The sequence below is a fragment of the Pyrgilauda ruficollis genome, unplaced genomic scaffold (genome assembly GCF_017590135.1).
Source record: "Pyrgilauda ruficollis isolate IOZ18807 unplaced genomic scaffold, ASM1759013v1 scaffold37, whole genome shotgun sequence".
In the NCBI taxonomy this organism is placed as follows: domain Eukaryota; kingdom Metazoa; phylum Chordata; class Aves; order Passeriformes; family Passeridae; genus Pyrgilauda; species Pyrgilauda ruficollis.
The window spans coordinates 806,146-832,220 of NW_024525156.1; the positions used below are offsets into that span (position 1 = coordinate 806,146).

General features: G+C 39.7%; 1 protein-coding gene across 3 annotated transcripts in view; it reads right to left on the reverse strand.

Annotated features, from left to right (window-relative positions):
* FHOD3 (formin homology 2 domain containing 3) overlaps positions 1 to 26,075 on the reverse strand; it is a 374,811-nt gene that overhangs the window by 43,392 nt on the left and 305,344 nt on the right. For all 3 annotated transcript variants that reach the window (XM_041475887.1, XM_041475885.1, XM_041475888.1), the window contains 4 exons: positions 23,703 to 24,008; positions 19,091 to 19,980; positions 12,484 to 12,642; positions 4,144 to 4,326 (listed from right to left, as the gene is read on the reverse strand). In XM_041475887.1, the coding sequence (XP_041331821.1) occupies positions 4,144 to 4,326; positions 12,484 to 12,642; positions 19,091 to 19,980; positions 23,703 to 24,008 (1,538 nt within the window). The remainder of the gene's footprint in view (positions 1 to 4,143; positions 4,327 to 12,483; positions 12,643 to 19,090; positions 19,981 to 23,702; positions 24,009 to 26,075) is intronic.

Sequence of the window (26,075 nt, forward strand, 5' to 3'; positions counted from 1 at the left end):
TTTCTGTGTTTTAGATATGGTTTTGTGCTTGTGAGAATTTAAAACTGGAAAAAAAATCTGCTGTAAACATCAAGCTTTACAATTAGTCTCATTTCAATATTTTAATTTAATGCATCTTCCACCTACTCATGTTATCTGAGTATAGATGTGCATACTGGTAAGGTCTGAAATCATAAATTCTGTTCCATTACCTCAGGAAGCGAACTACACCAGAGAGTTCAAAGGAAGAGAGTGAGGATAATTGAGTTGACAGAACTTATTTCTATGTCTCTGTGTGAGGCCCGGGGTTATTTATTTTGTATGCACACTAACAGTTCACATTGTTTCTATCTTCAAATGCCATTCTAAGCATCTGTGAGCAGAATTTTCTTCACAGAATCATAGAATGGTTTCTATTGGAAAAGACCTGAGGATCATCTAGTTTCAACTCCTGTGCCATGGGAAGGCAGAATTTTTTTCCCAATTTCCCAAATTGTTATAATTGGCTCTTTATGAGCCAAGAAACCAAAATTAAGCTGCTATTTTAGACCAAGAGGCAAAGTAATTGAGAATTTAACTTTCTTGGAGATACACAATGGTTTCTTCAAGAACATCCATAAAAGATGAATGAAATACATTTCTAGTCCCTACAGAACAATTTGTCTCTTGGAAAGAATGTGGAAAATTCAAGACAAATTAAGAGATAAGACAGTGATCTAAGTAGTTTATACATCAGAAGAGAGGTGCTAAATAATCCAAGGCTTTATTAAAGTGAATTTAAATGATCCTGCTGCACAATATTCTTTGAGTTGCTTTAAAGTCAGAGTTGATTTAGTTTGTTTTGTTGCATTATGGGATGACTCAAACTGCTCTGAATCTGTGGTAAACATGGGCTTCTGAATTATTTAATTTAGATCAATTTTCAACCTGTCAAAAAAACATTCCCAAAAGACTAAGGCTAACTTAAAACATTCTCCAGATGAATAAGAAGGAGGCATAAGAGGCTTCCAGCCTAAACCAGGCCATACTGAGCCCTTCATTTAGCTACTCAGACAAGTTATCTGATCTTAGACTTTTTGCATACAGTACACATTTATAATTACTCTTTATTTCTTATTTTATTGTAGGATTAAAAAACAATAAAAAAGACTGTGCAAGATACTGAACAATCAGACAAATTTCTGATTTTTTTTCAAATTTACCCACTCTTGCTTCCTATAAAACTCACCTTCTACCTAAAGAGGGCAGATAGATAAGGCAGAGCTACCTCATATCCTTGAAAGATATTTTTATTTTTCAGCTAAAAATTATGTTTGAATGAAATGCGAGGATTGGTCCAGAACTTCTGTCTGAAAGACACCTCATAATGCCTGATTCAATGTTTGATGGACATGTACAAATGAACTCAACTCATTGTATTTTTTTCATTTCTACACCTGCTTTTATTAATTTTGTGATCTTTTAAGTTGTCAGCAAAAAGGATATATTTGTCTGCAGTGATCTTAATAAAAAAGAAATCAAAGTTTCTATTGCTTTTTTAAGACCTTTACAGCTCCTTTGAGATAATAGAATTTGACAATATCTGCATCATAAGTAATTCCATACGAGGAATGAGTAGCAACACAGTGCAATTTTTTTAACCTCTTTTGTCTGTGCATTTAAATTAGGATAACAAAAGGATGGAGAGGGAAATTATTGTTCCACTAATGACTTTCAGTAAGCATTTATGTTAACATTCATTCATTTTTCTTTCATTTTAAATTTTCTATAGAGAGCAAAGAGTGAATATTTATTCATCCAGTTCAGCTCCTCATAGGCTGAGGATGTTCCCCACAAATGTACCCTGACTTGCTTCAGTTAATTAAATTCAAGCTAAGAAAGATGATTTCTCTTATTATGCCTGAAAAGCTTTTAATGAACATGAACATAAACAATGTATCACTTAACCCATTTCTTGAACAATTCATATTTGTTTCTTTCACGTTGTCAGAGATGAAGCTAAAACCTACTTAGGCAGAACTCTGTTCTTGGAGGTTAGCAGAAGAGTCTCATGTATGAGAACCCTGGTCTTAGCAATAACTCAGGTATTTCACACTGCTGGCAACAGGGACCATTGAAAACTTCCAGCCTCATGGAAATAATAGCACTCATATCTTACATAAAATGTATGTGTGAATTGGTAAACAATATGAGTGCTGAACTAATTGTGCTAATTCTGAATGGCTATGAGTTTTCCTTATTACAAAATAAGATTAAAAAAGAAAAGATCAAGCAAATGCCGGAAAAAATCGAAAGGCAAAGCCGTGGAGCTAAGTCATTTTGGGACCTATGTTTCATGAAGCGTTTGCCCTTTTGCAGATAGATCTTCTCCAAAAACATAGTTTCAAGAATAGAAGAATGTTAGCAGCTCAAGGGTCTCTTTTATCATCATAACCACTAATGCAAATTACTTCATTTTTTAAAAACTGAATATTACAGTATCTTATTTCAGTCTAAATAACATGTACATTTACAGATTACCTGGAACTCTGACCTTAAGCTTTTTTAACTGGAGACGCCCAGGTGCTTGGCCTGCCTTGCACTCCTGATGTCTGATCCTGTCTGTCCTCGCCCAAGACCCAAGCTGTCTGTCCTATCTATCCTTGTCTGCTAGGCTTATCATGTGCTCCTCATACTATATCACAGTTATCATGTTACTTTCTCTACCATTTCATGGTAAGTGCTGTGCTTAGTCCTATCGACCTTCAAACAGGGATAAAAATTTTGGGTTTGTCTTCCTTACAGCTGTTGCTTCTCTGAGTAATTTAAGTATTTGAGACATTTTGTACTAGCATCCATTCTACATGGGATTTTAGCTGGCAATAAATTAACTTTATGGCAAAAGGAAACTCTCAGAATTTCTTTAGCTTTTAGCAGTACTTCAAACGTTGCTTTTTGATTGAGAGGACACTAGAAATTCTAGATATATGCAGAGATTAACAACTACTGCTAACTCATCTTACATGAAAGGTACAATTTAGCCTTGTGGTAACTTTGAAGCAGAATAAATAGCTGTACCAGAGTGAAAACAAAACAAAACAAACTGGCAAAAAATGTTCATGCCAGATACAAGTATTTTGCTATACAAGTCAGAAATATAAATGGATAATGCTAAAACATTCCAATAAAAATCCTGAGTATTGGTGTGACTGCATGTCCTAACATCTAAGAAAATTAAATAAAGATGGAGTAGTCCTGACAGTATCACCTGCAAATCAATCCACTGTTGCACAACTCATTAAATAACCATTGCTGGGTAAACAAGGCATTTTCACAAGCATGTGAAACTTTTTTCACATTTCACTTTTTAGAATTCACATCACACAGTTATACTGACTTTTCAATACAAACCTATGTGCACAGATACATATACAAAACCAGTACGTAGAGGAGACAGCTGCTTTAACAGCAATGCCAGGTGTATACACCAGAAGTGCAGCCAAAAGGAAGCTCCTGTGCAGCGATTCCTGAAAGACCTTGTGAAAGGCAGCCAGTATCTGAAATCCCCTACACAGTTTCATTCTGTCTTATCTATGCACCAGAATTTTATCCTCTTTTTAAAAATTTTTGCCCATGATTCATCATTCTTGACAGACACCCCAACTACAGTGTTCTTTGAATGAATGCCAGCCACAGAGAAGGTGGCAACAACTGTGTGTGACTGAGTGAACTGTCTTATCTTTTGTTTAGGATTTTGAGAGCTATAAACAAAGAAACCTTAATGGATGGTGTTTTCCTTAGTTCAAATGGATGTAAGATCAATATTCTCATGATATAAGACTGAGTACAGTAGTCCTCACTCAATCTTTACGAAAGAAAAATTCTCATTGCTCTGAAGTAATTTCCTGAATAACAACATCTGGAGAAGATGTGGCAGAGATTTAGCCCTCTTCTTTGTTTCGATATCATTAGTGACTAATTAAAGGAAGGAAGACATAATCTCTTAATTTTATTTTATAGAAGGAAGAGATTATGAAGGATCAGTTTAGCTGTTTCCTGCTTGGCCACCAAAACAAAAGCGACCCATTTACCATTTCCTCAAAATGTCCATTAAATACCAAGGTCAGGGAAAGATTAAGCAAAGCCTCGGAAGAGTCTCCACCCATCCCTGTGCTTTCCCCTCACCTTTTCCACTATCTCATAGTCCATCTTGAAAGCCCAGAGCTGGAGCCTGGCAGAGAGTTCGCTGATGGAGGAGAGGGTGAGAAGGAACTGCTCAGCGCTGCCCAGAGGGACATCGGGATTCGCCAGCTGTGCCTCCTGGATCTTCTGCTTTTCCTCCTCGGTAGGGATCATGGTCAGGATTTTCTGTATAGGGAGCCAAAAGGCAAGAATCAGTGGTGGGGCTGAGAGGAGGGTGAGGGCTGGTTGCTCTGTGACCCCACAGCAGCCACAGTAAAAGTCCTCAAGTCCTTGGCTGTTAAATTAGGACAGCACAGTAGCAACCAAGAACCAATCCACTGCACAAGGAAGCAAAACAAGGAGTGATATCTCACTCACCCGCTGTTTGTTTAAAAATGTATCTGGATTGAAATTCTTATTTTTTTGAAATCTGTATTCAGTAGATAGTAAGTAGCTAATCATGGGATGAAACACTGAAGGGCATGAAAGGAAAATGGTTAGGACTGATCTCAGCAACTTTCATATGTTTAAGCCAGAACTTAACATCTTTCTTTAAATTACATATGGAAGTAAGAGTAGAAGGAACACAGTTTTGTGGCCTGTGATTTACAGCAAGTCAGACCAGATTTTAAGGACCCTTTTAGCTGCAATACCTACAAATCTTCTAGCACACTTGTAAGTATACAGGAATAACTTGAAGACTCCTGTCCCTTGCTGTCCCCATAATTTCTTACTTTTTTGTTTAGTCTGTTTTGTTTTTCTTATGGAACATGGAAACTATTGCAGCTTACTAGGTCACTCCTAAAGATTCTATCCTAATCGACAACTTCCCAAGGAACACACACTGAATTTAAAGCAGAATTATGCATTGCATGACATACGGCCTTTTTTTCTTTTTATCTGAAAAAGGATCTCAGTATTTTCAGTTTCTGCTGTCAGTGTGGCACAAAATATTTAAATTTTCCCTTTAAGTCATGCATTTTACAGGCTTGTTTAAATGTGGCAGCTTTCCTTCTGAAAGTATTGCTCTCCAAGGTATTGCTTCTTAATCGGTTTTTAACACAATAAATGCACTTCAAAATAAAAAAGAAAAGCAAAACAACATAAAGGCATCAGATAAGTTGAGGTCTCTACCCTACTGATCAATGCCTCCTTAAAGCAAAGCAGATTTTTAACACAACTTATATGTATTCATCTCAGGAATTATATGTTTTTGCTGTAGCCATCTATAATGACAGAGGCTGTTTTGAAGGGGAGGAGAGAATAATAAAAATACAGCCAAAGAGCTATCAGACCTGCCAATCCAAACTACAGCCTTGTTCCAACACTGGATATAGCCAATTCATCAAAGCAGCACAACTGCCCCCTTCCAGTACCGATAGTTTCCCTGGCTGTTTGTAAAGTACTGGAGCTAAGCATGGATAGAGAGCAAGGGACTTCTGATCAGGCAAAGAACAAGAGTTAGCAGGCAAATTATGTTCAATTTGTTGCTCTGGGACTTATTTAATTTCAGCCACAGTATTTCTACTGCTGTGCATTTTCTTCTGTTGACTTCCATAAACTTTAATAAAGAAGCATTTTTGCTGTTAATGTTGTCTCTCTCTCTTACTCTTTATTATAAACAAAGATGAAAACCAAAAAACAGCCTCCTTTCTGCTTTTCCTTAGCTTGAAAAGGATTGCTTGGAAAATATTCTGATGTACACGTGTTTCAACTGACAGCATTTGTGTATTGATTTTGAGATGTGCCTGCCATCCATCCATCCATCCACCCAGACAACTGAAATCTGTAACTTAGGTCATATCTAACATAAAACTAGATTTCTAAGTAGCTGCTTCATGGTCTCAGTGCTGAATCAATACTCATCTAAAAATGTCTGCAAAAAAAACCCCAGACTGAGACTGAAACTGATAAATAAAGATGTTTTGCAGTGTCCCTTGAAGGAGTCAGGCATCTTAGTGCCTACTCCTCTCTTCCACAACAAGAGGAAGACATACCCTCAGCTGAGACAGGGCAGCTTGCAGATAGGATCATATTGTACATCCATACATGGAGAGTTTAGCAGCAGTCATGTGATGGGTGTAAAAATGCTTCTGATGCATTTTTGAAGGCTAACACTGCAGCAGTATTCTCAACTGCCTCCTACAAATAACCAGGACTTTTGGCAGCTACCCAGAGATCCCACAAGTATTTTGTGGTGGGGCAATGCCTTCACTGCAGATTTTACACCGCTTTGGGGCATTTTAAAGAGAGCAAAGAAACAGTAAGCTTTATTTCGAAAGGGACTCTCCTCCTCGAGCTTTATATAAACATCACAAGATAGATGGAGCTGACAAAAAGCATTCAAGTCCAAGTTCTGCAAGACTGCTGTGCTGCATACCATACTATGTGAAACAGAGGATGCCAAACAAAAGAGCCTGTGCTTGTGGTGCCAGCTGCTGAGGATCAGTCCTGCTGCTGAAAGCCATGCCTTGGTGGGGCCAGAGCTGCTGGCAGGTCTCACACCATCCGGGATGCAAGTGCCCCCACAACAACAATCTACGCCAGCACTCCTGACCTGCTTGGGCAAATGATTTTGATCCTGCTGGTCATCATCCTTGGTGTGCCCCTGAGCAAGTAGTGAAATGCTCCTCTTCTTGATTTCCACTCTATGACTAATTTGAGCCATTTGTTCAGTGCTGGAAACTGATGAGTATACCATCTGCCACTTGATTATTATCTTAGTTTTTATTTCTATTATTTTTTGAAAAAAACCCTAACAGTAAAAGTAGCATAAAATCACAGCAGGGCGGAAGTTTACTGGCACCTGATGTGACCATTAAATCACAAACAGCTTAGAGTCCAATCATTAGTTCATACTGCTCTTCCTAGTACACAGAATCCCAGAGTGGGTTATGTTGGAAGGGACCACAGTGGGATTACTGATCCAAGCTCCCTGCTCAAGCAGGGCCATCCCAGAGCACATGGCACAGGATTGCAACCAGATGGTTTATGAGTATCTTCAGTGAGGGAGACTCCACAGCCTCTCTGGGCACCCTGTTCCAGTGCTCAGTCACCTGCACAGTAAAGAAGTTCTTCCTCATACTGAGGTGGAACTTCCTGTGCATCAGTTTCTGTCCATTGCTCTTGTCCTGTTGCTGGGAACTATTGAGAAGAGCCTGGATGAATCCTCTTGACACCTTCCCTTCAGATACTTAAATACATTGATACTCTCAGTTTGCTCTCTCCCAGGCTCCCTCAGTCTTGTAACTGAGGTGGTGTCAGCAACCATCAGGTCAATGTAAGAAGAACTGGTTATCAGTAAACCCTATGCTCATATTCTCTAGTACATGTGACACATGTATTTCACCTTCATGTGCTCTCACACAACTGTTTGGGCCAGAGCCTTATGTTTTGAGGAAAACATGTGTGCAAATAATCGAGGAAAATAAGCAATTTTTGCATGAGATAATGGACCCCAATTATTCTGCTGCTGGACTCAGCCACCTGCTTGAACTTTCAGCTAAGGGATCAGACTGATTATTTCCTGGACTCTGCCATCCTGAGGTATAATCTCCAAAAGTTTCTGAGAGGGAAGACTTACAAAAGCAACATATGGCTGAGGGTGATGGACCTCAGTGTGGGATGTAAGGAAGCATCTAAGCAGTGATGGCGAATAGCCCAGTGCCTCTGAGAAAATTAGGTGCTTAAGTTTTCTCTTTCATGAGATACTGGGGCTTCTCAGTGACTATGAGGTTGCAGGGGTGTCTCATCTTCGGTGTTCGGTTTCACCTGATCTTACCAGGTGAACAACAGCCTGAAAAAAATTAGTAACTCAAATATCTGTTTGTTGTTGTTGCGTCCAAAGCTTTCTGTGGCTTGAGGACCACAAATACATAAGCTGCATCACCAAGTACACGTTAGTGAGTATTTCACCAGATATTTGACAGGCCTCAGAAGACAATCCAACTCCTGAAAGGCTCTCTCACATTTCAGTTTCCCAGGCAGCTGTTAACAAGACCCATTGCTGCTTCACATTACCTGTTGAAATTTGAACAAAATGTAACAGCATATGAAAGTCAGAACTTCACTGTAAGGGAAGCTGCCTGCACTAATTTTATTATAACTCTTTCAAAAATGATCCAATTCTAGAAAGAATTACATCTAAAATGCTGATGACCATCTCTGTAAATCAGGAACTGATACCATTGCCTCAGTCAGACCATTCCTCTTCCTCAGCTCTCTACAAAAATACATGAACATGTCATTGCTGATCACAGAAACTGAAGATTATGTTTTGGTCTGCTTCAAGGAGAGCAAGTGTGGCTTTTTTTTCTTTTTTTTTTTTTTTTTACTAAAGTCTGAAACAGATTAGGGCTGTGATATGCTGACTGTGGGTCAGCAAGGCACCACTGAGGCCATTCTTTCTTCTGTCTAGACTTGTGAAAAAAGGTGTTCTTTCAGGTCACACGAGCTAGCATCATTTGAAACATCCCATCATGCTCTTACAAAGCATTAGACAAACAAACTGGAAACTGCAAATGTTGATGCCAATGATCACAATAAAAATGTAAATACCTTACTTGTTTCCAAAAATCAAATTTTGATTTTTGTTTATACATATCATTATCCGGATTTTTAACAACAAGATCTCATTTCTTACCCCTTTTTACATCTCAGGGCTATCTAGCCACTCCAGACACCAATACTTCAAGCTATTTATTATGGGTATGCAGGGTGTAGCACACCTGGGTATGGAGGGTACAGCACACCTGGAGAGATTTTTTTTTTCACTTCAAAGATTTATTAAAAAAACTATACCTACTAATGCAATCAACATTGTGTAGCATCACAAAGCCACATTGTAAAGGAGAAACCATGCTAATTTCCTCAAAGCATTACCCTAATTTCAGTCTGCTAAATTAACCGTAGTCTTTGGTATTAACTGATTTTGGTCCACATTTCCTTAATGAGCAGCCCTTTATCGAGGGATCCACTCATTTCCTTCTCTAAAGACAAGCACCAAGGACTTGTTTATTGGACTCCCTTCTTGCAGTTGCCTCTGATACATACAAATTAGGTGCCAGGATTTTAGGCTTGCCTCTTTTGCTTAACTCACAGCAAGACCTCATCCATTGTAAGGAGGCAGTTCTTTATTCTGCAGTGGGCTCCAAGTTGTTTGAACACAATGAATGCCAAGCTTTGAAAGAAAGGAAAACATAAACACTTTGGCAAATGTAAGGTGGCAAAATTTTTTTTTTAGCTGGACTGGCTCACGCTTGCAAACGCATGATGTGCATTCCTCTGAAAATACATTTCAAACAGTGCCTGCTTTGCATACTAAATGGACTACATCTGCCTTTCTAGTGTCATGGCCCCACTTTCTGCTTTATTTCACAGCTCAGGGGTACCTAACTGCTTTAGACCTAAAAATAGGCAACATACTTAGGAATAGAGGGCTTTAAAATAAGTGAAGCATTTTTTCCACTTAGTTATATATTTAAAGTTAAAAAGTAAAGTATGGATTACTGACAAGAATTCCATGTCAAAAAGCAAAGCAGCATACAGCAGGATGTAGGGTAGCAGCGGAGGCTCTATTGGACCTAGTGCTCTATGGACTGAGCAGATGATGAATTGGGCTATGCTGAAGTTGGGCCTGCAGCCCACTGCATCTCTGGTTGTTGCTAGCACTAATGCCAGCACTGCTTTAGTCCACTGTCCTTAAAGGAATTGTTAAGGTCAGTTTTAAGGCACCATTTAATCCACTGAGGTGCAGAACTAAAGCCACACACACCCTCACATGACAGTGACAACGCTCCTCAGCAAAGGACACAACACAGAGCTCACTGCCAAGGCAAAGGATGTTTAAGGTGACTTTTTACACTGTAGGTGCTCTGCTCTTTGTTGGATCTGACAAAAGCTGAAGATGAGCCTAAATTGTAGCTTCTCTGAAATATTAGCAGTGAATGTTATGTTGCCACTGCACACATCTCTTTTCCTGTTGTCTTTACATCTCTCTTCTGCTTACTGGATGTGACATCTCTTCTAGACAATTATAGTGCAGAAAGGCTTTTGAGTATCCACTGTGGTACAATTTTTTAATTAGGCAAATTGCATATTTTTTTCCATACCAGTCCTGCCTCAATCAACCCACAGATAAACTATCAATTGCATTATATAGCAAATTGCTGTATTATCTGTGGGTTTTTTTAATATATGAAGCTGTTTCTTACACTATTACTGATTCAAAGACGCTACCAATTATTTCCTTATATTTAGATAGAAATGAACCAGAAAACTTCTAAAAATCTAGACTGAAACAACAACCTCTCTTCCGTCTATGCTAACTCAAAGGCTAAAGCAAATGAACAGACAGATAAAGAGAAGAGACACAGGTAGCAAAGCTTGCCTACATTGTAGACCAAAGGGGCAGTATGGAGAACTGAGGCATGGATCTGCTGAAAACAGTGGGGCTCACAATAAAGCATTTTTGTATCAACCTGTGTGCTATCTGGCCAATTCTGAATTGCTTAATCCAGTCCTCTCTATCACTACAAAGGTCTGACTCTGTAGCATGCTGTAAGAAAAATATGAAATTTGGGATTGCAAAGGAAATCTGAATTCAGCATAGGGTTTTACCTGATAAGAAGTAAATAAATATATATAACTGAGGTAATAAAACCTCTTTTCTCCATGGACATAATCCTTCTCAACCAACCAAGACTTCATTCCTCAAAGTGCAAAGTATCTGGGCTCTGCTGCACTTACCCTTTCTCTTGATTTCAAATACCTGAATGATGACATGAGGATTACTCACATCCTTAGCTTCAAGCTGTGGGGACAGACCTCACAGACCCTTTCTTTAGCACTGGGAAAGTATATTAACAGTGTACAATTTCCTGGTTTCTTGAATTCCTCAAATTGAAATCCACCTTCATATATATTTTAAATGAAATTACGGGTTCCTGGCAGCTAATGGAAAGGCCGCCCAAAGGAGGGTGTGGTGGTACAAAGCACAGCTGTGGACACCACAACAGGTGGTTGGCAGATGGGCAGTCCAGTGACAAATGTTGGCAGCGGAAAAGGTGAGCTGTGCAGAGCACCTGAAGCCAGAGAAGGACACGATTCTAAAGAGATGATGCCCACAAGTTAATGAAGACTTGTTCTCCTTTGTCAGCCATTTTATGTTGGACTTTGTATGGAAACACTGCCTACAGCACTGAGATGTAACTAGCTGTGAGTTGGGCTTGGCTGGAGGGGCACTTCTATCCAACATTTTAAAGCTTAGTACTGCAGACTGCAGTGGTGAGTACATGGGCTGGATCATAAAAGAATTACTGGTTTTGGAGTGATCTGGCACCTTCATAATACAAGTAAAATATGCATACAGCAAAAAGTAATACAGCCTGGGGAAGATATGATGTTCTAGTAGGGATAAATCAGCAGCTGCCTTCTAGCTAGAAGGATCTTTTGCCTTAAGCATTTCTTTTGCATGCATCTGTTGGCAATACCATTTTCATTCCAGGAAGTGTTTCTCATTTTCTTTTGTAGTCAGCAAGGTGGAGGTGGAAAGGGGGAAATTATGAAACACAGCACCAAACCACTAAAAGGTGACTGTGAATTAATATATGACCTCTGAGAGCAACTGGTTGAGATTTGTAGTTATGCAGATTACTCTTACTAGATGATACAGGCTTACTGAAAAAAAAAAAAAAAATTGAAATGAATACGACCATAATTAAAAAAAAACAGTGGAGCCACAGGCTTCTTTTACACTTCAAGAAGAAAAATGTTTTGATAAAAAAAATAATAAACAGAGCTCATCTTGGATCTCGGTAAGAATATCTGCAAAGTCAAACATGTAGTGGTAAAAATTACATCATCTGTAATCTTTATACCAACTGCTTTTCTTCAAACAACAGTAACACAGAAATGCTATTCTGGGCAGAACTAGTTGCCGTATTTGTTTTCCATTAGATATACAATCTAGAATGACTCCAACAGCTAGCTGGGCATGAAATTTATTAAACCCTGTACCAGTTGCATCAGCCCCAGTAACACACTGCATATTTTTGCTGCTCACAGTATTTCAGTCAAGCTTCAAATAATACTCTGAAAAACCTGGCAGGAATTAACACCATTGCTACTCAAAGCAAGCAGATAATCCATGAGCACCGAGCATGCCCAACCTCAACCTTCTGCTTCTGAGTCCACTGCACTGGTTTCACAAATTTCAAGACTCAGACATGACATAATATAACCCCTTCTCCTTCTTCCATGACCAATCTGGCCTGTACCATATGCAACATGAGGAAAAAAAGTATTGACAATGCAGACTTGAAGACATCAACCATTCTTTCTTACCTCTATTCCTTCCTTGTTTAAGGCATATTCATCAAAGTTCAAAATAGCAGTCTTGATGGTGCGGGGAGGGGGCAGCACAGTCAAGCCAATATTAATGGCGTTGCTTCGCTTTGAGTCCAACACAATGATCTCCTGTCGCTTCCCATCTGCAGCAGTTTTCTTGGTAAAGAATGGAACAAGGTCATTATTCTTCTGATCTGTTTTATAAAGGAAAACTCAGTCCTTTCACTAATGACTTCCCCCACTCAAGAAAGCGGACACTGAGTGTAAACCTAATTTATTTTTAGGCATCAAAACAAGCTGAATTCTTGTAGCACATCCTTATCCTATCAACATGAGCCGCCAGGATTCAATCAGAGATCTGAACACTGCTGGGCAAAGCAGAGCCAGTCTGACACAGTCCTCAAAAGGGCACTTTGGGTCAGAAGCCAGTCTGAAAAATACCTGAAACTGCCTCTGCCAGCCCAGAGCTCTGCTATGCAGCAGGACTGGCCAGCACAGGCTTGCTGGGGCAGCAGCTGGGCAGCCAAGGCGCTCCAGGGCTCAATTCCCTGTTGGATACACCAGTCCGGTCCCTCTCTCTCTTGTGTGGCTGGCTGGGAAACATAGTAGTTCACACCTGCCTGCCATCTTTCTACTGTGTTACAAATCCACCTTGTACACTGGCAAAAGAGCTGTAGGTGCCTCTCTGGAGACACTGGCTTGCTTTTCTGACCTTTGGCTGCCAGGGGAAAGTTATATGACCTTGCTGCTCATTATATGTCTGTCAAGTCCTTCGTAGATGCAGAAAAATGACAACCCTTGTGCTTTTTACAAAGTTGTATTTGAGACTATCCATATCCTTGAATCTTATCTCCCGTACAAATAATAATAAATCACGAAGGATTGGCAACATATGCTTTAAATTCTGTTCTAGGGTAGACCCAAGGAATTTTTTTCTCTTTCTCCCCATCCTTACAGTGGCAAAATGTGAACCAACTATGCAAGGTGACTCAAAATCCACTTATATGGCATAATGTAGTGCTGAATGTGGTCTTTGCTTTTACACCTCAGCATGGCTGTCTTTCTCTCTCTCATCATCCCATGCTAGAAGGTGTCTCTTTGGTAACTACGTATGTCATGCTGGGTAGCTGAAAGGTGAGAGGACTCTGCTCCTCATACTCAGGTTTTTTCCTCCCTCTGCATATGCGTGAACACTGTAAACATGTTTTCTGTGGTTCTTCTGCCTTATCCCTATCAGAGACAGACTGAGGAATGCTGTCAAGCACAGGAGTATAGGGAGAAGTCCTGCACACTGATGGATCAGTCTTTCATCTCTTGTGAATTTGGGGAAAGCCCAGGAGGAGACTTACTACTCGAGTCTCAATCTGTGTTCAGGATTGTTTTTTAGACTACTGAACTTTGTCCTCACTTTTTTAAACATGCCTCTTTGGGTCTGCACCACAGCCACCGAGACACAAAATACCCCACTGCCAGGCCTAAGTGCTGTTTTTGAATTGGAAGTTAGTAAATATGATTTCATCAAAGCACCTCCAGCTGTGGACAGCCCATAATGGGGAATGCAGCTGTATCATTAAAAAGATACCTTTTTCTGGCATAGCTCAGAACCTTGCTTCCACAGGAAGAGGTTTGCCCACTGCTTTCTGCAGCTTGCCCAGCACCTGTATGATACCACAGTCCTTTCATCATACCAGAACAACTAACGTGGTATGATGCAACTTTTGTGTGCACATGGGACTGAAGGTAGGTTTCTTTACAGGAATTAGGGAAAACCATATATGCATGATCTGAGAAAGTAAAAAGAGGTTTGCTTTTTTAAACTCAAAAAGAAACAACAATTTTGCAGTAAACAGAATAAATTTTAGGAGAGCAAAGATAACATTTATTTTCCATGTTTTTCTATCAGTTCTGTCAGAACGGATCTCTTCTTAACAGCTTAAAAGTATCCCCAAAGCCTTGTTGAATTTTCCCTTTTTAAAATAATAGACTCCTCTTTTTCTTGAGGAGCTACCTGCAGGATGTGAGATGCAGCTTCTCCTTTAATGCAGTAACTTTTACTTCCTGAGCCACTAATCACATTCTCAGGACCACAGTTAGTGGCCAAGACCACGTTAAAACCAAAGAGGGTTCACCAGAGACTGCTTCCTCTTGAGTTTGCATTGCACTAAGCCTTTTTTAAACCACCACTTTTTACCTCCTTTGGAGCACAGAATTACACAGCTACAAAGAATTTATGCAGAAGGGAAAAGGCCAGAGGAAAGGAGTTAAATTTAGGCTTCCCACATGTGGTATGGGTAAGTAAGCCTCAAATCTTCAGCTCTGTTTTTAGGCTCCCAAGTCTGACAAGAGAGACATATTCATTTGGGGGATGCAGGATGCCCACAGCCGGGATCATTGTGATCCCTACAGTGCACACACTCCCTAGAAATGAGTTATGAAAGACAGATGAGCTGCACAGGGCATGAGGGCATGGAGGTATTTTCCAGAGCTAGAACTGCATATGGGGTATAAAATGTTGGGGCGGTAACACTTTTCAAAAACAGGGGCTGAAGAGATTTCAAATCCATTCTTGGGATGATGTCTGAGTTCCAAAGAAATCCTTTCCAAATAAATAAAAGGACGAAGAAAAGAGACAGATTTTACGACTATGAACTTTACTACCTTAGCACTAGGAAAAGAATTGCTTTTTGTCTGCAATTAAATTGCACAGGTGGAAGTGTCTGACTGTTAAAATAACCTACAACTACTAATTTCTACTACAATATTTGGTGACTTCACTCTGTGCTTTATGAATTCATTAACAGAGAGTGAGTTAAAATGCTTGAGGGAACAGTGAACTAGTGCACTTGATTTTATATTTTAATGTGTCAGTATGAAGTGTAATCCCTGAACTTCTGAATATTATATATACTATATCATTATGTGTAATTACAAATTCTAACATACAAACATATCAGGTAGTATATTGGAAAACAAACACTTCTGCAATTTATTAACAATTATAGTGAATTTAGGCCTTCACAAGACCTAACTGGCCACATTCTCTTGCCTCTGGTGAAGACTGGGTAGCCCAGATGGATTATTTAAAACCATCCCACAGAAAGTGTTTTGCAGTCTAATGAGAACATAGTCCTAAACATGCCTCTTTGCTGTAATTAATATGGGAAGCAGAAAAAACATAAATAACTTTTCAAGTGGTCATTGAAATAAACAATTATATTATAAGCATCAATTCAGAAATATCTTCTGCCTTTAAAGTTGCAAAAGTCTACATCAGTAGTGCAGAAAAATCTACCTTAATAGTGAGATGGCTTTTTAATTTTTTTGTTTAAACTTTATTTTATTTCTATCTCAATTACCAAGGATTTAATACAAGAGATTTAAAATGGAATCACTCAGCTGCCACTGACTTTTTCCAGGATATTTGTATGTAATCTTTTTCAGAAATTCTGGTCCACATTTATGACTTGTTTTGGCATTCACTGAAATTGCAACAACTCCTTTCAAAAGGAATATGTGTCTAAGCATGTGTACATGAAAACAGATTCCTTCCTTTTTCTCTCCTACTAATTTTTATGTCTGTGGGCACATGATGGATCACTATATTCCACGGGGTATACATGAATCAGCAAAATAATACTTTCATGCAAAACCAAGTGGATGGTAATAGGGATGAACAACAGCATTTGATTGAGGCGTGCCTGCATGTTTTCACTTCTCTTCACAGAAAAGCAAACACTTTGAAGTACTTTGCCAAAATATCTGCTTTGTTCAGTGGAGTGAGAAGGAAGGAAATACTACGCTGGTTTGGAGGGGATACCTGATCACTTCTTCTATTGGCAAATATAATGCAGGGTGCTCTATTCTAAAAAATAAACCATCTGCAACTAAAGGTGCTCTGCTAAATAATATCAGTGTGCAAATTTCTCAGTGTGTCATAGTTTTCCTAAAATCAAGAATCTCCTCTCTCAGTTCCAGCCCCCAAAATCCTGTATTATATCCTACAATTTTAAATCCACTTTATTTTATTACAGTGTATTGTGTTTAATGAAAAACTTCTCATGAGCCAGGAAGTAGCTGTTTATAGCTGTGTGTTGTGGAAATCACAGTGAAGGATTAGAAACTGGAGTAAAATTGGTTACAGCTGTATGAGAGAGCATAAGCACAAGATAGAGCCAAGCCCCCCCTTTATGCACCCTGACTTTGCTTTTCTGCTCATCCTTCTGGACTGTTCCTTTTCCATGCACCTATTTCCATCTCTGAATGTGAAATTTAGAGATTTGACTTCTGATTTGTTGCTCTGCACTCTCTTTTTTCAGCTGAACCAACTGAGCTGTGAGTCAGACTTTACGACATTATAGAATAAACCTGTTTTGGATTGCAGCCATTGGACAGGAGAAACTAGACACAACGGGGAATGTGCTCTCTGGAAATAAACCAAGCAGTCTGGAAAAATCGAGAGCTGTCCTAATTTGAGTGTAATCTTTGTACCAAACCTCAAGTGTTTTACGGATTTGGTGGCCTGCTTAATTATTCCCACTCTCACTTGAGCTAAGGACCATCTCCTGCTCTGGAAGATTTGCTGGTGTTCACAAAAACCAGGCAAGAGTTTCAAAAACCTGCACAGAGCTCTACTATGGTACTCCTCAGTCCCCATTGTCTTCTCTGCAATGAGACAATGAGACTTCTATGTCTGTGTTATGGGACAGGGTGGAAAGAGAGCCAAAAGTACAATGTCTCATGCAGAGAGCAGTTATCGGTCGCCAAGGGGAAAGCACCTAAATCATTCCTCAGACTTGCACTAATTTCAAAGAAACCTGCTCACTCATCTTCCAGCCAGAAGCCAAAAGCTCTGCCAAAGCATCAGGCAGGTTTGAGAAGCAAGTGTAAGAGAGGGAAAATGGCCAAGGGTAGTTTGGAAACATGCACGATGATTGACTGGAAAAGTAAACAAGTCATAACTCCAACAACTTAAAATTTTATCAAAATTTCATATAAGAATAAAAAATTAGGAATCAGCCAGAGTACTCCATTACAATGCTGGCATTTAACACAAAGCTAAATTTTGGAAATGGCAAATATGTTATCATTCCACATTAAATTCAAGGAATTAAATATTTTATGGATCTAAGAAAATGCTCTCATTCCTTCCATCTATGAACCATCTGTGTCAGATTTGTATTTACGGGGAGAGAGATGAGGAGTAGCACGCCACGATGTAACCAGCATTCCTTCCTCAGCAGAAAAAGAATCAGAGAGAGAAATTAAGTTCGACCTTGGCCAGATGAACAATCATCTGAATGTGTTTTTAAAGGTGCTACACCATACGTTTCAGATTTGCATGCATCTGTGTTACAAAAAAATCCAGCTAAGAGCAGTGATGGCAGGATCTACATGAGCTATCTCTTTATGTACCTGCTGCTTGCTAGGCACTTGGGGGCTTGATTATAGAAATTCCAATGTTTCCACTTTGTCAAGATGATCAAGAATGACTATTAGAAAATTTTGAATTAATAAACTGGACAAGTGATACAGAGAACCTTTACTGTGAGACATCCAGATTCCTCAGAGTAGGAGCAAACAACAATATCTACAATACAAAATAGATGTAACAGCTTTCTCTAGCTAAAGAGAAGTAATACATTCAAGGTGCTGACTGTTTTTATATCACTATAAGACATATAGGCATGCAGAGAAAACACACAAGCCATTAATTTATTTTAAGAGAGATAGACATTTTTTTACTATCATTTTAACTGGAAAAAAATATTGTTTCCCTGACACCAATTATGCTGCTTAGAAGAAAAAGAATTTATGTAGCCATGAAAAACAAATGTTCAGGCTAATAACTTTTATAACGCTACTTCAAGTTCCTCCTAAGTGTAACTATAAAAAGCTTTGTTTTGTTGTTGATTCTAATGTTAAACAGCCATGTCATGAGCCTTTGTGAGTTTATTTTATAACAATACTAAGGATGAGGGAATCCTAGCTATGGAGGTATTTCCTCTGCCAGCTTCTATCCTAAAATTGCCACATTGTATAAATTAAAGATTTTGAATAGGCCTGTTCACCAGTATAAAACAAAAACCCAACACCCCTGCAGAGTTCAGCTGTAAACGTGGTCCAGCTGATAATTCCATCCTTCAGAACAAAGCACATGTGTAGACTCTTTGCAGCGGATCCAGTCTGATATTCTAAGCTTTCCACATAATGATTAGGAAAATATTACCAAGTGAAGAACTGTCAAATACAGATATGAATCACCACGCTGTGACCTTTTTATGAATGCAACACAAAATATTTCAGACTCCAGTATCTAGTTTGGCACTCAGCTATGGACAATCTAATGTAAAATTTGTTGGTATTCGCCACCTGGAGTGATATCCCACAACTGGCAGACCTGAGACAGGAGGGCAACCTGGTACATACACCACCCTAGGCTCATCTCTAGCGTCAGGGCATGGAATATCTTCTGTCAGAGGCCAAGTTAGAAACACATCCAGTAATTTCCACTGGTTTGATATAAACAACATAAATCACCTAGATCTAATTCAGAGTGAATACCAATACAATAGCAGAAAAATAGCAAACTGAATACAAGCTGTACCTTTGTGACAGGCAGTTCTTTGGATTTAGACTCAAAGAGATGCTCCAGTTTGGAAGTGTCTACCTTAATGGGTTCCAGTTTCGACCACAGGAATTCTCTGCAGCGTTTGTTGTTTTTACACTGCCACTCAAATGGCCGTACCTCATTCCAAAACAGACGGATGGTTTTCTTCTTCTTTATAAATGCTGGCTGACCCCTAGAAACCTGGGGTGACCCTAAACCCTGAGGAGTGCTGAACAGTGGAGGAGGAGCCAATAAATTAGCAGAGGGCGGTGGTGGAGGCGGACATCCAAACAAGGGGGGAGGTGGTGGAGGAGGCAAACCCAGAAAAGAAGGTGGAGGTGGAGGAGGGGGAGCAAGGGAGTCCCCAGGACCCATATCCATGTCCAACACATCTACATCATCCTCCTCCCCCAAGTCTGTAAAATCCATGTCCTTAATTTTAAGTTCTCGAGGATTAGCCATGAGCTGATCCCAGATGTAATCAGATTCCTTCTTCGTCTGTGCTGGTGTTTTCTCAGGGACCTGTTCACTGATTTCATCTTCAGCCACTGCTGTCCCTTTAGCCAGCTCACCACTGTTAAATTTTTCTGCAAAGGCTTTCACACTGCCTTGGTTGTCCAGATTTCCGATCTCCATCTTTTTGACACTTTCATCTTTGGCCTGCTTTGTGGCCTGAAGAATAGAGATCCTGCTGGCTAGGCTAGTGAGTGACTCCTCGCTTTCCTCCGTCTCCTTCTTTTCCTCCTTCGCCTCCAGCTCCTTCTCCTCTTCATCTTTGGGCTTTTTGTTATGCGCATACAACATGTCCAGCATAAACCGCTTGTTGTTGAGGATGTTGCTGCACTGCTCATTCACACCAGCATCCTGAATGGTCTGTGACCATGGACCTGCAATCACACACACAGAGATGGGAAGAGTCAAGGGAAGGAAGTCAGAGCACCAAGAACACTCTTCAACCAACAAAAAAAAACCATGCGAGGGATGCATGTACAACTACTCTTAAACTAGGTAAACAGTTACTGTGAAAACAGTTACTTTGAAATGCAGTGCTGATATGGCCTGATCTTGATGGGTTAGGAGTAATTCTCAAAAAAGGAAGGGAACTAGAGAATAACATGTAGTTTGGTAGGGATATAACTTTCAGGATTTGAATGCTCAGGTTTCTCCTGAAACCTGAAATCTGTCACCTGAAACCTGAAATCAGGTTTCATTTTGTACATACTACCTCAGCTCATTTTATACAGTGCATAAATTCTCATAACCTTTGGTATTTCAAAATGGGGCTTAAATATCATGACAATGACACAAAACAGGTTATCATCATACTCTTCACCTGGCCATGTACTAGAACAACCTCAGGAAAATATTATCATATGAAAGAGATCTTCCTTGCCTGATGTCAAGGCTGACCTGTAGCTGTTTACTTCTCCTCCTCCCACCCCGCTGGCTAGGGAAGGGCAGCTTTCAGGCCCTCAGAACCCCCTGGCTGGGTACCTGGGCCACCTCCACAACACAGATTATTGGAATTCCAAAGTAGGCTGCACATCCAGCGTACAGCTCTCAGGGCAATTCTCAGGGCAAAGAGTGTAAGCATAAGCAAGGTTTTAAAAGTTGTTTATGATATGAGAACCTTTATAAAATAATTCTGAACATGCTGCTCATCAACCACTGTTAACCTCCCTGTTATATGTCAGTGTTGAATGACTATTGGCCTTCCCACATTACAATCATTTAACATTTCACTGTAATGAAGCTTAATCTTTCTGACTACTGCTTTTCTCACAAATAATAAGCAAAATACCATGTCTGAGACAGCACCATAAATAAGAAATTATAGTGGTCAAACTTGAAAAATATATGATGTAAGCGTCTCTGTGACTCCATTTCTCTGAATTTAATACTACTAACCAATGTGGATAATGTGTCTAACAATTATGGTGCTCCTTTTTCCAGTGGGCATCAGATGAAATGATTAAACATGCAACAATGATAATTCTTCACACTTACTATATTTCCTGTATGGAATTCCTTCTGTTCCCCATAGTCCTTACACATTTTTCATAAACTCTGCTTCTTTTATTTAATCATTGATTGCTAGCCTGCCTTTTTGGGGGGTCCTTCTGGTTAAAGATTTTCTTTTATACCTGTAGGTTGCCATTTTTCTTAAACTCCCATTTTATCTTGGTGTCTTCACTTATGCTACCACCTTTTTCAATACTTTGGAGTTTTAAGTATCTTTTACAGCTTTCTCTGTTAATGGAGTTGCTTTCTTAGCATATCATCTAGTCCTGTGCTCTGAGAAGGTGTCCTCTTGGTGAGATCTACATCCAGGGCCCCACAACTCCCTGCCTCTCCCCTCCCTTAAAACAACACTTGCAGCACAAAGTGTATAGACAGCAGTGACTCCTGTCTCTATTTAGATCAAGCTCTAAACCATGTTTTAAAATCAGTCCAGAGGTTTAACCCCAGATAAAAGAAAGCCTTTTTTTTTCAGAAACAGATACAACCTACTTTCTTGCTGGTGGACTGACTGCTTCCATTATCTGATCATTTTTCCTCAGACTTGATCCATGGGATTGCCTTCTTACCAATACTTGTTCACCTGAGGTAGTCTCTTTGATTTCTCTATGAGGTAGCTTCATTAGACAACACCACAACTTAGATTCTTCCCCACACCATAGATTCTACCCAGCTGTGCCCTTGCATAGGATTTCCCCCTACTCTAAGCCTTTCCTTCAAAGATGTTCAAGATGGCTCCCAAGATCCATCCCACAAACCCCACATGATCTACCCCCTCTCAGTTTCACCAGATGGGAACCTCCAGTGTTTAATCCTTTGCAAAAGTACTCATCAGAATCTGCCCAGACACAATCTCTAATTTGCATTCCCCAATTCCACCCTCAACTGTCCAAGATGATCAAAGATCATATCTGTGAAGACTCTTGCTATCTTGGTGGTCTCTTCTGCTCCCCTCTCCACAGGTAAAGCTTTGAAATACCATTGGAGAAACAAGACCTCTTGGAAGCCAAATTTGGCAGGATGGCTAATGAAGAAGCTTGCACCAAGGGCAAGCCTTTGTCCTCAATGCACCTGGGCAGAGCCAACGAGCCATCTCATAAATGGCAAAATGCTTCTTGGGAATGTCAAAACTGCTAGAGGAAGTGCTTGTTTGCTTTCCAGAACTCCACATCTACTAGACAGCAAACAACTCACCACATGAGTCCTATTCATCACTACCAAATAAATCTTTGGTCTACTGGTAGTGTAGGAGAATTTTAAGATGTTGATTTTAGCAATAATACATTTCTTAGCTTTTAACAAAAGTATATATGGACTTTAAATTAGAGTGGTAACAGGTCGGTAACAGACAAGGCAATGAGACAAGACTTGCAATTGCTCTTTTTTTGCACTTGGACTATACCACAGTGTAACAACATCCTTCATCTTCCCAGCCTTTCCTGCAGATATATCCATCTACATTCTTTATGAGTACAATAGCATTCTAAGTAACTCAATCGTGGTACTGACTGAAAAGAAATTAGCTCTAAAATTTAGGATGTAATTCGTGTAATGCTTCCCAGAAAAAAAAGTGACAGATTTAAGCTTGAACAATTCAATCTGACAGTTTATGTCTATGAGGTAATTGTTGGGATTTAGAGCTATCCCTCTTCATTCGGGACAGAGCAGGACTATTTCACACTGTGAAGCACACCTCATTTTCTTATTTAGAATTTAGAAAATATAGGACAATTCATTCCATGGTTCAGACTAAAGAAGACTTGGGAATCAAATGCCCTAATTACATTACATTTCTTTACCTCCCTATAAAAAAGGGGAAAGAGTAATCAACAAAGTCAAAATCTGTCTTTTATTCCCTCCCCGCCTAGACTGAAAGACAAACTCTGGTTATTATTATCTATCTGGGCAGAAACTTGGTACTTGAAGTGTTTCCCAGGGTGAGCCTTTCCAGGCTGGTACCTCGTGGCCTATTTGACTAGATAGAATCCCTCAGCACCATGAAACTGGTCTTTTCCAGACAAGGTGTATTTCATGTGCCTCCTCCACATGAACTAAAGAAGGCCACGGCCCAGACCTATCTTCAGCAGCTCCTATGTATCTCTCTCTGCTGTCTGAAGCCTGTCCAAGACAGAAGTACTGATGGGAAGGAACAAACATCTCAGCCCTCACTGCTCTTCCTTTTCCACCAAAATGATGAGAAAAGGCATCTGAAAATTCGTGACGAATTGTGTCAGCACAGCCCTTTGTCTCACTGACTTATGTACAGAAAATCCAAATAAATTCTCCAGGAGCTAGAGATCCAAGTCTATGCACATGCTGATTCAGTAGTTAATATATTAATCTTAGGGGAAGAAAAATATCTCAAATCAAATGAAACTTTATTTCATCAAGGCCCTACTGTCCCCCAAACATAGTAACCCCAATAAAGTATGGATGTCCAAGCAGAGAGTAGACAAGACTTGGCCATAGTGAAGAAAGGCTTAGATAGGTGCAAAGGGTTTGTTAGCTAATTAACATAATATCAGAACTGCTAATTGAACACTTTTTTTTCCACCAGAAAACCTTCATTATTGAAAAAGCTTCACTTTACCAGTTTCATTGTCACTGGTTAACTTGTCCTCTCTCTCTTCCCTCTCTAAAGTGCTGCTTGCTGAGGATATACTGGATGCAGAACAGTTGTCTTTTTCATTCACTTCCTCATTCTGCCTCTCCTTTTCACTGAGTATTGCACTTTCTTCTGGCTCTCTCTCTGGTCCTTGCTCCACCTCACTCTCTGGTCCCACCTCTGCAGCCTCTATTTCCTTGGGTGTCTCCGTTCCCTGCTTGGCCTCAGCCTCAGCCTCCTGCTCTGGTTCTGGTTCTGTCTCTGTCTCTGGTTCGGGTTCACTGGCACTCACTGGTGGAGAGAACAATGGGAGAAAGAGATTCACTTATCAACAGAGCCGTCTCAGGTTCACCCCTCAAAACGAGAGCGAAGTGAGAGTTGTACAAGTGCCTTATGGAAAGAAAATAAAATAAAGCAAGTCCACGGTGTGCTCAGGAACATTAGGAGCAGCAGACTGATGGATGTTGTGAGACGACAGCATTGCACGTGAGAGTGGCCTGGCAGGCCCCCTCACTCACTGTCTGGAGCCAGCCCACTGTTTTTATACATACTTCCACAGCTGCAGTGTTGGACCCACACAAGGATTTGAACGAACCAGCAGAAATTGGGCATCTCACCTGAGCATTGACAACTCAGTGCCTAGACAGAGCCAGGAAAGAAGAGATTAAAAAAAAAAAATCAAACAAAAAGGAGGGTGATTGTGGCTTTTGGTTGAATTTTCTTTGGGTTCTGGAAGAGTTCTTTTTTCACCTGATGAGGAACACTTCAACAAAAAAAATACAAATATTAGTTTTAATAACACACTTGAATGGCACAGTCTCGAAATGGCACTGTCACACATTTGGCTGACAAAAACCATATGTTGTTTCATGCACATTTACTTCAGAATAGCCACATCAAAATTCAGCAAAGTTTCCAACTGCCTGTCATATGGCACATATTTAGTTTCCAGTTGGCTGGCATATGGCACACAATGAGCTTTTTTATCAGTTGGCACACAGCAAACATTGTTGATAGTACACTTGGTTTCTTCTTCCCTGCTTTCCCAATAAAAATAATTCATTCACCTTTAGGGTTTTTAGTAGTAACAGCAGATTTTCACATGCAAATATTCCCTGCATGCTGCAAAGAAACTGAAGAGCACCCACACATAATCGCATCAAGAAGCTCACAGTTCTGTAAAACCTGAAACGGCCATGCAAAGTGTGGCAAAAATGGACATGCATGTTAGCTCTGCATACCTCCCAAATTCCCTCTGTACTAAATCTTCTGGGTGGCTGAACTATAAAGACCAAATCTTACTTGTTTTGTCCCTCAGTTAACTATTTTCCATTACAAAATTGCAAAAGAGTCTTCTGGATTTCTCATTATCTTTGGATTACACAAAACACAACAAGAATTTCTTCAGGTATGACATCAACCTTTGAAGGAAAAAAAAATCACACTGAAATACTGGAATGCAATCCAAATATTTCAGTCCTCTAGTGAGCAGCTAAGTAGATTTATACTAAGTAAATATAAGCCAAAATAATGAAGATCACATTCTACTCCATTGAGAGCACCTTAATGTCTAAAATTAGATATGCAAGCACCTCTGCCCATGCCTTGTTTCTCCAAATGTACCTTACCGATGACTGGATCCTGGACACTGCCTAGGAGAGAGTCAAAACTATAGAGGGCTGCCAAGAAGTTGGCAGACGCTGCAAATCCCAGCGATGTGTTTCTCACCACAGCTGTCAGTGTGTAGGTATAGAATAAGAACATTTTAAAGTCAAGCCAAGATTTGAATACAACTGAGATGAAAGCTTAGGAAATCTTCAGGAGTTCCTGGAACTAATGTGGTACTTTAGCAAGAAAGATTCTTGGCTTGCCATGGTTCAATAGTCCACATATACAAATGTCACAAATTAATCCATGAATAAAAAAACCTAAAAAACAAACCAACTGTCATGCAATAACCAAAAAAGTAAACTCTAACAGCTCAGATGGAGAGAGAAGCTGATTAAAACATGGCCAGGATTCCTGCGCTTACTGCAACTTTCTCATCATGAAGCCACACTGAAGATGCAACAGAAGAAAGTCAGGGGAGATGTAAGAAATGCTTGAGAAAATTTGAATGCTCAAAAGAATTCCAGATACTCTCCTTACAAGAAATATTCCACACATACCAGAAATACGCAGCAACTTAGCAAAATCTAATGCATAACAAAGAGTAAAGAGCACTATACTGACATAGTCTGCTCTTTTGAGTTCCAGGAATAACAAAATCCAAGTACTGGAAAAAAACAAGGATATGCTGACACTCATTTTGATAGCCTCTCTCTCTATATATAGGGATAATATCAAACAATCCACCTG